Below are 10,123 nucleotides of genomic sequence, written 5' to 3'. Positions count from 1 at the left end.
GCCTCTTCCTTTACAAAACACACAGAGCAATGCAACACGTGTATGAAATATACATGGTGACTTGTTACCTTTCTTCGAGTGTTGTTGGGGAGGCACCACAGGCAACCATTCTCAACCTGTGGGTGGGTCCCCAGATGTTGTTGAACTACAACTCCCATCACCCCTAGCTAGCAAGGCCAGAGCTCAGGGATGGTGGGAGTTGTAGTCCAACAACATCTGGGGACCCACAGGTTGAGAACTGCTGGATTAGGGGCTGGTGTCATGCTTTGCATACAGAAGATCCCAGGTTCAATCCTTGGCATTTCCAGTTAAAAAGATCTGGTAGTGAGTAATGGACGCGGGTGGCACTGTGGTCTAAACCACTGAGCCTCTTTGGCTTGCCGATCAGAAGGTCGGCGGTTCGAATCCCTGCGACGGAGTGAACTCCCGTTGCTCTGTCCCAGCTCCTGCCAAGCTAGCAGTTTGAAAGTACAACAGTGCAAGTAGATAAATAGGTACGGCTCCGACGAGAAGGTAAATGGCGTTTCTGCGCGCTGCTCTGGTTTTGGTGCTCTGTTGCGCCAGAAGCAGCTTAGTCATGCTGGCCACATGACCTGGAAAAACTGCCTGCGGACAAACGCCGGCTCCCTTGGCCTGTAAAGTGAGATGAGCGCCGCAATCCGTCGTCTGTGACTGGACTTAACTGTTAGGCGTCCTTTACCTTTTTAGTGAGTGATTGGTAGACCTGGGTGATACATCAATATACCATCCAGGACCGGTATGAAGAGCAGACCGCGATACCAGCTTCACTCAGTGGTATATCACTGGTGAAACCGCCACCGCTCCTGAGTCTCTCTGCTAGCGACTTCCTCCAGCAAGCGTTGCTAGCAGAGGGACTCAGGAGCAGTGGCAGTTTCACCAAGACTGTGCAGAGGGAGAGAAAAGCTGCATAGGCGAGGTGCCGATATAGCTTGTTTCTCCTTCTGCATCTTTAAACTGCTTGGCTGAGGAATTTGCGGTTGCAGCTCCCCTCAGCCAAGCAGTTAAAGGATCCCCCAGCCTGGCACTGGCTCCCGAGGGGGAAGCACTGGAATGTGTGGTGGCTCCCCATTTGCGGAATGCTCTCCCTAGCGTTGCTCTTCTGGCACCTTTGTTACATAACTTTAAGGTGCAGGACAAAAACATTTCTCTTCTCCCAGGCCTTTGGCTGATTAAACAATATATGGCCTTTTAAACTGGTGCGTGTGTGTTTGTTACTATGTTTTTTGTGTTTTCCTATTGTAAGCCGCCCTGTGATCCTCAGATGAAGGGCGGTATAGGAATTTAATAAAATAAAATAAAAGTAAGAGTACCTAGGACAGCAGCATTCAGCTGCAATCCAATGCACCCTTAAAGGTAAAGGTAAAGGTACCCCTGCCCGTACGGGCCAGTCTTGACAGACTCTGGGGTTGTGCGCCCATCTCACTTAAGAGGCCAGGGGCCAGCGCTGTCCGGAGACACTTCCGGGTCACGTGGCCTGCGTGACATCGCTGCTCTGGCGAGCCAGAGCCGCACACGGAAACGCCGTTTACCTTCCCGCTGGTAAGCGGTACCTATTTTATCTACTTGCACCCGGAGGTGCTTTCGAACTGCTAGGTTGGCAGGTGCTGGGACCGAGCAGCGGGAGCGCACCCCCGCCGCAGGGATTCGAACCGCTGACCTTTCGATCGGCAAGTCCTAGGCGCTGAGGCTTTAACCCACAGCGCCACCTGCGTCCCATATGCACCCTTACCTGCGTCACCAATGCACCTGCGTCACCAATGCACCCTTACCTGGGAGTAAGTCCCATAGAACTAAGTGGCGCTAGCTTCTGAGTAGCAAAGGACTGCACTGTCAGCGGTACACAAAGCTGGAAAAGGACTACGGTCACTGCCCACCAAAGAATGTCCCAGGGATCTCCTACGACCGGCCCGCGGGCGAATCATACAACCTTTTGCTACGAGCAAAACTTTTCTCCGTTCCGCGCAGGCGCAGTCGAGAAGGGCGCATGCTCAAGCAGAAGTCGAGGAATTCTCTCACGTGACTTTAACGCAAAGGGGAGGGGTGAGCGAAGAGCGAGGCCAACCAATGCTTTTCCCGAAGTTGAGAAAAGTGCCGCTCAGTTTTGCGAGTCGCCTTTCAAACTCCTTTTGCCGCTTATGTCGACAAACCCCTCCCGGGAGCCCCGCCGCCCCGTGTGAGAAGCCAGGGCCTACATTCTTAGAAATCAAAGTCGATAACAAGTGATTTCGATATATCGAAACTCCGGGTTACACTTCTGACTGGCCCGAGGATGCCTCTCGGGCTCACCTTCCAGCTCCCGTTGAAACAAATCCGACAGTTTCGGACGGTACCATTTTTTAAAGGAGGGGGGGGAGAAGACCTTTTTCTCTCTCACGACTCCCCAAAGCGGAGGGAGACCCTTTTAAAGAGCGGCGGGGAAACAGAATCCCGCCTTTTGAGTCACGTCGAGCCAAATTATTCCTCCTTTCAAGAGAGCCGGAAGCGGCGGCGCAGCCTCCGCGCGCGCCCCGCCCTCTCCTCGCGCCGTGGTTCCGCCCGGCCTCTGTCACGTGCTCCCCCTTGACCGGTGCCTGCGTGAGGAGGAAGATCATGGCTGGGCTCCTCAGGTCGGCCTCGCGGCTCCGCTCGCTCCTCCTGCCCCTGAGAGGGGGCCGCGCCGTGGGGGCCACGCTCTGCTCCCGGGCGCCGCTGCCCTCCGCACAGGCCGCAGCCTCCCGCGGCAGCAGGTGAGGGTGGTTCCGGCCTGGCGGGCGAGAGTCAGTCGGGGCGGCGGGGAAGGTCACGGGGGTCCCTCTGGGCTTCTCAGTCGCCGGGGGGAGGCGCCTTGTGGGCACGTTTACTCGGGAGTAAATCCCGCGGAGCGCCGGCCTGGTGCTGTCAGGGCCGGGAATGGGGGGCTCCCACGCTGCTTTCGGGACCGGCGTTCAAATCCTCGCAGAACTGGGCGCCCGAAGTGCTGTTTGCCTGACCTCTTTCACGAGAACAAAATAGGGGTGGGGGAGTGGAGCCCGAATTCCGTGACCATCGCATTGAGCTTTCCTCGGGAGTGCACGTGTGAACGCAGTTGCACTCGGCGGGCTTTACTTCCGGGCACAAGCAGTCAAGTTGTTTTTTTTTTTTAAGGGCTTTTGCTGCAAACCCCTTTGCACGGCTGCTCAGAAAAGCAAAGTGCTGTTGAGGCCGGCGAGGCTTAGGCTTGTATAACCACCCCTCAAAGCACGTGTATAGCGTTACTAGCCACAGTGGCTATGCTGTGCCTCTAAAGGTCAGAGGCAGTAATCCTTCCGGATGCCAGGTTGCTGCAGAGCGCAAGATGGAAGAGGGTTCTTGTGCTGGGGTCTTGCCAGAGGCACCTGGTTGGCCATTGGCCTGACCCTGTTCCCTCGCTGTAGTCGGTTGTGAGTTGTTGGGAATTGTAACTTTGTGAGGGGTCAACTGCAGCGTCCTGAATTGTTTGAGGGAAAGAATGTGCTTCACATGTACTTTAAGGGTATAGTTTGTACACAGTCTCATTTCCAGGTAAGTGTGTATGACTGTGGCAGAATCATCCACCTGGGATGTTTGCCTTCAGGCTACAAGTGCAGAGATTACAGGTTTGAAAGCTTGCCTCTATTAACATCTCCTTGCATGTGGGAAATTAGCATGTTGGGGAGGAAGGTTCAGACAAGTTTTTTTTCCTTCCTGGCGTGTTGTTTTAAGACAACACATGAACTCTTTCTTAAAATGGCTTAAAGCATTAAAGTAATGTAGTGGTACATTTTTTAATTATTGGCAAAACATACCAGCAAGTACACCAGAAAATCACTTACCTGAATGTAAGTTGAGATTGCAAGCCTTGCAAAAATGCGAAAAAGTTCACTTGCTTTGATGGGTAGAGCATCCTCAAATCTAAAGGCCTTGTTCCTAGTATTCAGTGTTTTAAACTGCCGAAGCAAAGGCTTGCAGAGGGAAGGGTTTCCTGATCTGAGCTGGTATAGTGAGAGAATTATTATTTATATTTTGGTTGGGCCTGGGAACACATGTAACCAGTACAGTCCCTGCTTGAATTGGTTTAGGGAGGTGCGTTGTATGGAAGCATTCAAACATACAGCCCTGTAGCTGTAGCCTGAAGCAGATGTAGTCTATGTCTGAAAAGCCCTAGCTTGGATTCTGCTTAATGTTTAAGCCAGCTCTTAGGTCTGGATCTGTAAACAGCCCTGTGATCCTTGGATGAAGGGTAGCATATCAAATCAGTCTGTCTAACTCTCTCCAGGGCTTGCATCTATAAGCAAGCCCTGAAGAGATTCAGATCTTGGGGCTGGCATAGCCCCCACCCCCAATGTTCTATGGAATCCCCCAAGCCTCTGGATCTGATACAGGGAAATTATTTAGTTGAATACTGCCCTATATTTGCTGGGAGGCATGGGAACAAGTCCACAGTAAATATGTATGGAAGCACACATAGCTTCATGACTTTGATCCCAAAGAGTTCAGAGGCTCTTTTGTGAACACTTGCAGTTCTTGAGCACTTGATGTGCTGTGTGTCACCTGACTCTTTTGAAACCTACTGTATTTACAAGTGATGTGTAAATTCTTTCTGTGATGTTACATCTATCCTTGTTCAGTCCCACATGCAAGCTATCACCAGAAGCACAGAAAAGTTGTTGAAATCTAGTATAAGTTAAAGCTGTAATAAATCAGTAAGCTGCCACTGAATTTCTTGAATGGCTTGTGGTGTTTCTCCCCTTTTTCTTGTTAACAATTTCCTTCCTTGGTATAACTTTTGGGGCTTTCTACACTGTTTTCTGGCAATATAATCTGAAATTTGATACAGACCTGGGATGGGGCATCTGTGTAGCCCAGCAACATCTGCAAGGCCAGTTTCCATCATCCCTGACCATTGGCCATGCTGGCTGGGGCTGATGGAGTCCAACAACATGTGGAAGATAACAGGTTCCCCACTCCTCACTAATCTAGAATTGTGAACAATGGCTGCAATCATGAGCATACCTCCTAGAGAGTAAGCCCTTAGTTAGGCTTCCTCTTTATGGAAACATACTTAAGATTGCACTGCAGCATTTTGCTTGTAAGTTTTGTTCTTGATATCAACATGGAATAGTTATGGTAAATAATCTTACATACAATTTGGCTTACGGTTTATGTTGCGACAGGTGGGTTTTTTAAACAGATGGGCCTGTGATCTGCATGTTCACATAGTCATCTGCATGTCTGACACAGGTTGAGAAAACAGTGACAGGCTTGCTTCAGGATAACAAAAGTGTGAATCCTACTGAGAGAACACACCATTACAAACATTACAAAAGTAGCTTGTGAGGTGGTGATACTAAACACTGCCTATACTAATTTGCTCTTCAAATGCTATAGAGTTGATTTGAACGTTACTAAACCTTTCCACAATATGAAGTGATCCTGCACACCTGCAAACAGCCATTTCAATAAGTATGTGCCATCACAGTTGACATGTCTTTCGGATATATTTTTATGTATATTAAACTGGGGTACTGCAACTTCTGAGTGAGGAACCTGTAATACTGGTCTGATAAAAAAGAAGGACTCTCAGAGCAATGCAAGCCCACCTGGAAACCTACATCCCCACTGTGGAAGGACGTGTGGATCCAGAATTGGCCTCCACAGTCACTTACGGACTCACTGTTAAGACCATTTTCATGGGAGACAATCTTACTAGGCCAGAGAAGAAGAAAGAAGGTGGAAGGCTGCAGCCCTCTTAGCCTCCTGCCGGCCTTTGCCTGTGGAGTGACATGAGCATCGCTCAGCTAGCATGGAGCTCCCCATTCTACCTGCTAAATGGATAAGGGTGGAAATTAGCCAGTCCAAGATCTATTGGGTCCTGAGCGGACCCTACTGCTGGCACATTGGGTCAATTGCTGTGCCAGCTCTCCCCTTCCACCCTGGCTGCAAATAAGTAAAAGTGGGGTCCTGGTGACAGCTGGCAATTACATGCTACTCTTACGCAGCAATGACTTTTTAAAAGAGTTGCTTAAAGCTTCTTTATATAATTTCCCCTACCCCAAAAAAGTATTTATTATTTTAAAAGAGGTCCTGCTTTGCCTTCTAAAACAGCTCAAAGCAGCAGTATAAATAATAAAAGAATAAATAGCATCCTTGCAAATAAGTCCCCAGAACTCATTAACCTGCTAACAATTTTACTGACCCCAGCTGCTTGGGGTACATTGATGGTCCAAAAGAAGAAGAGAGCCAACTTTTCTATTAAAAATAATAATCACTACTTGGTTGCCTGAAATTTAACGTTCTTGAGATAGGTGCCAGGGAGAATGGCTGTTTAATTAAAGTTCAGTAATAGTACTTGGGGAAAAATGTGCTATGGTTCAGATGGGACGCGGGTGGCGCTGTGGGTAAAACCTCAGTGCCTAGGACTTGTTGATTGTAAGGTTGGCGGTTCGAATCCCTGCAGCGGGGTGAGCTCCCGTCGTTCGGTCCCAGCTCCTGCCCACCTAGCAGTTCGAAAGCACCCCTAAGTGCAAGTAGATAAATAGGTACCGCTTTATAGCGGGAAGGTAAACGGCGTTTCCATGTGTGGCACGGGTGCTGGCTCACCAGTGTAGCTTCGTCACGCTGGCCACGTGACCCGGAAGTGTCTTCGGACGGCGCCGGCTCCCGGCCTCTTAAGTGAGATGAGCACACAACCCTAGAGTCGGTCACGACTGGCCCGTACGGGCAGGGCTATCTTTACCTTTACTATGGTTCAGATAATGGATGATAATGAAATGTCATGAAAACAAAAAGCACCTGTGCAGATCTAAGCATCAGAATAGTTAGACTATAGCTAGACTATTCTGTCTATGCAAAGGCACTCAAAACATTGCATTAATAAGCAAGGAACAGTTGGGCTTCCCTAAATAAAGGTAAAGATTGGTGGCAGCTGGCAATATTCTCTGCCTTGCTAGTAGTAGATTGTGAACAGATGGAGTGAAAGAAATGAGCAGGTTCACAACAAGCATTAAAGCTGACTGAAGAGGAACCCAGGAAAATGCCTTTAAGAAAAGTTATTTTTGTCGGTTGCACAAAACAAGCGTGCAGCATACAAGGGCCGTGGTTCAGTAGTGTTAAGATTTTCCCTACCACAACTGCGGAGGTGCACAAACTATTTGCAATTCAGATTGGAGTTTACAGACATGAGGTCATGGGCATTTGCTACTGGCATTCCATTTACTTTGGGCTTTTAGACTTGCCTGCTGTTAAAAAAATTGCAGCATGCAGTGTTTACATAATTTCTGTCTGAAAAGCAAAGATTTTGCTGGCAGAAGTCTCCATGCTCATTTTTATCAGCAAGCTGTGTCTCCATTGCACTACACAGTTGTCTCAAACTGCTACCTTTTAAGGTTACTATGGTGCAGCACCTCTCAAGTTCAATAGACACCCTTGACCCAGAACACTCAGTTTTGAGTGATGTTCTTTTTAAATTCCTGTTTGTAAAAGTTTGAATTCAGTCATTGTAGTTGATCAAATACAAATGAGACTATGAGTATGTGGCTTCCTGGAGCCTCCAACAGCCACTTCTGTCTCTCAATTCAATGAATGGGTTTAGAACTAATTACAGGGTTTTTTTGGGAGGAATGGTTTTTCACCTGCTTTCTTCTTGCTTGGATTAAGACCCCTTTAGGATATACCACTACCATCAAATTTTCGCATACAGTGGTACCTCAGGTTAAGTACTTAATTCGTTCCGGAGGTCCGTTCTTAACCTGAAACTGTTCTTAACCTGAAGCACCACTTTAGCTAATGAGGCCTCCTGCTGCTGCCACGCCGCCAGAGCACGATTTCTGTTCTCAACCTGAAGCAAAGTTCTTAACCCGAGGTAATATTTCTGGGTTAGCGGAGTCTGTAACCTGAAGCGTCTGTAACCTGAAGCATATGTAACCCGAGGTACCACTGTACTTTGTTGATAGCAAGAAAGCTAGAACTTGCTCTTTCGAAATTGAAGGTTCCATCATGACAATTGAACCAAAGTCACATTTCCAGAGGCCTTATGCTGTACTGCTGGTAATGTAGCAGGCTCTGTAGACTGAGTTAGGTTTGAAATCATTCTGAATTGACCTTTTCAGAACTTTGGTCAAGATGCTAGATTAACTTGTGTTTTCACTTCTTGCTGTTAGACATTGCATATCAAAGGATTTAAAATACACCTGTGTAATGCTTTAAGTTTTTTCTTAAATTCATTTTCAGATAGCTCTGGTTATAATGTACCTTTTTGATACCAACGTTTGTAGGATTCTTTGCCCCAAAGTGCTGACCCCTTGTCTGATGGTAGTGCTGCTGTTGAGACCCTCCTTAGCTCAGGTTGTTAACCCAGTAATGAATCCCGACCCACCAGTTGAAGACCTGTGCTCTAGGCTATTGTTCTAGATTTTGTTCTAGAAGTTGCCTGTTGAGCCTCTCTTTGGAGAGCGTTACAAAGTTGATGTATCACTACCAAAAAACGCTCTGTTTCCAGTAGCCACCCTCTCCATCTTACCTAGAGAAGCCATTCTGAATAGGAACTCGAGGTCCAGATAGCTTCATGTAGGAAATGATGATACTTCAGGTACTCTGACCTAGTGATGTTAAAATCTCGAGAATAATCTTTTGGAGAATATTCTCAAGAATATTCTTGATTAATGAGAATATTAGAGAAATTTCATTTAAAATAGGAGACTATTTTAATGCATTGAAAATCATATAATTTTAATGCATTGAAAATTATATAATTAGTTAATATACGTGTTTATTCATGGGTAAACTTGTTCAGATGCCAACCAAAAACTGTACAGATACTTTTATTCAATGGGGCAATGCAGTGAATTCACATTCTTTGATTTTCTTTGCACCAAACTTGAAATTGAAAATTCAGCGTGAATGACTCATGTTAATCACTAAGCCTGTCACTAACCATATATTTACCATCAACTTTGAATTCTAATTATGTTGTGTATGTATGAAATGTATCCTTTAAAGTAAAAGGAATATTAAAAAAAACCTCAGGTTTGCTACATGAGTACGTTCTTTCATAAGCTTATCCAAATGGTACAGTATTTTCAGTGCAACACAAATAAAATCAATATAAACTTTAAAATAAATGCTACATATGTCAGCTTTTCTGCTCTGTCCACAGTAAGCTTATTCCTTTTTGCTGTTACACATAATTGTATAGGCCTGGGTACTTTAAGTGTGTAAAGCATTAAAGCTTTCTATTAAAAAAAAAAGCACACTGTATGGCCAAGGGTATAGAATTGCTAAGAATAAGGTCCCACCAAAATAGGGGAAAAGGCTATTACATATAGTTGAAATACATACAAATTCAAATCTTCATCAGATTAAATGAATCACATTTTAAAAACTAAAACAAACACGCAACGTTTTCTGTAGCTCACATTTCAGAACTGCCACTGGTGAATGACACAATGCCCAGTAATGTAACTGTATCCAAAAAATCATTATTCATTACTTACACTGGCAGTATCACAGCTTGACTTATTATTTGCTAGATTTTTTAAATGAGGGTTGTAAAACTGGTTCTTACATTAGAATTTACAGTTTCGAGAATATTCTCTGGAGAATTCTCTAGCATAGAATGGATATGCATTTTCACGTAACGCTAAACCATGGATGAGTACAACATAGAAATGTTTAATGAGCCTGAGTTGCATGCTCTTCGCCACAGTTGCAAGGAGGTCTTTAGCAGAGTTAGTTTTAAATTTACACAATTTCAGCTTAAAGTTACATTCAGCCAGGAGATTCTCATTTGAAACAATCTCTGCTGAGTTTAATAAGCCAACTTTGAACCATTGGTTGTGAATTTGTTTTGTTAAATTAGTCAGACTCTTAAAAATAAAAACCTGCTAAAGCTGTGCTCCCAGGTATGCAGAAGGATGGATTAGTGGGGAGCCTGCAGCACTCTGCTCAAGCATGTCTTATGTAGCACTGAACCATGCTTTAGCATTACATATAAATGCAACCAGTGACATGGAGCCCCCAGTTTACATTTCTCCATAGCTGTCTTCAGCGGCTAGGGTAGATTTTAGATTAGGGGTGGAAAGCCTCAGGCCTGGAGGCTAAATACCCCCTTCCAAGTCTTTCCGTCTGG

At 45.9% G+C, this 10,123-nt stretch overlaps 1 protein-coding gene across 1 annotated transcript in view; it reads left to right on the top strand.

Annotated features, from left to right (window-relative positions):
* The first annotated feature begins 2,053 nt into the window (after positions 1-2,053).
* Positions 2,054-10,123, top strand: part of LRPPRC (leucine rich pentatricopeptide repeat containing) — a 112,306-nt gene continuing 104,236 nt past the window's right edge. The window contains exon 1 of the mRNA XM_083733065.1: positions 2,054-2,747. Within this exon, the coding sequence (XP_083589191.1) occupies positions 2,611-2,747 (137 nt within the window). The 5' untranslated portion in view covers positions 2,054-2,610. The remainder of the gene's footprint in view (positions 2,748-10,123) is intronic.

The sequence above is a fragment of the Podarcis gaigeae genome (genome assembly GCF_964106915.1).
Source record: "Podarcis gaigeae genome assembly, chromosome: 3".
Classification (NCBI taxonomy): domain Eukaryota; kingdom Metazoa; phylum Chordata; class Lepidosauria; order Squamata; family Lacertidae; genus Podarcis; species Podarcis gaigeae.
This window is presented reverse-complemented; position numbering and strand designations above follow the sequence as displayed.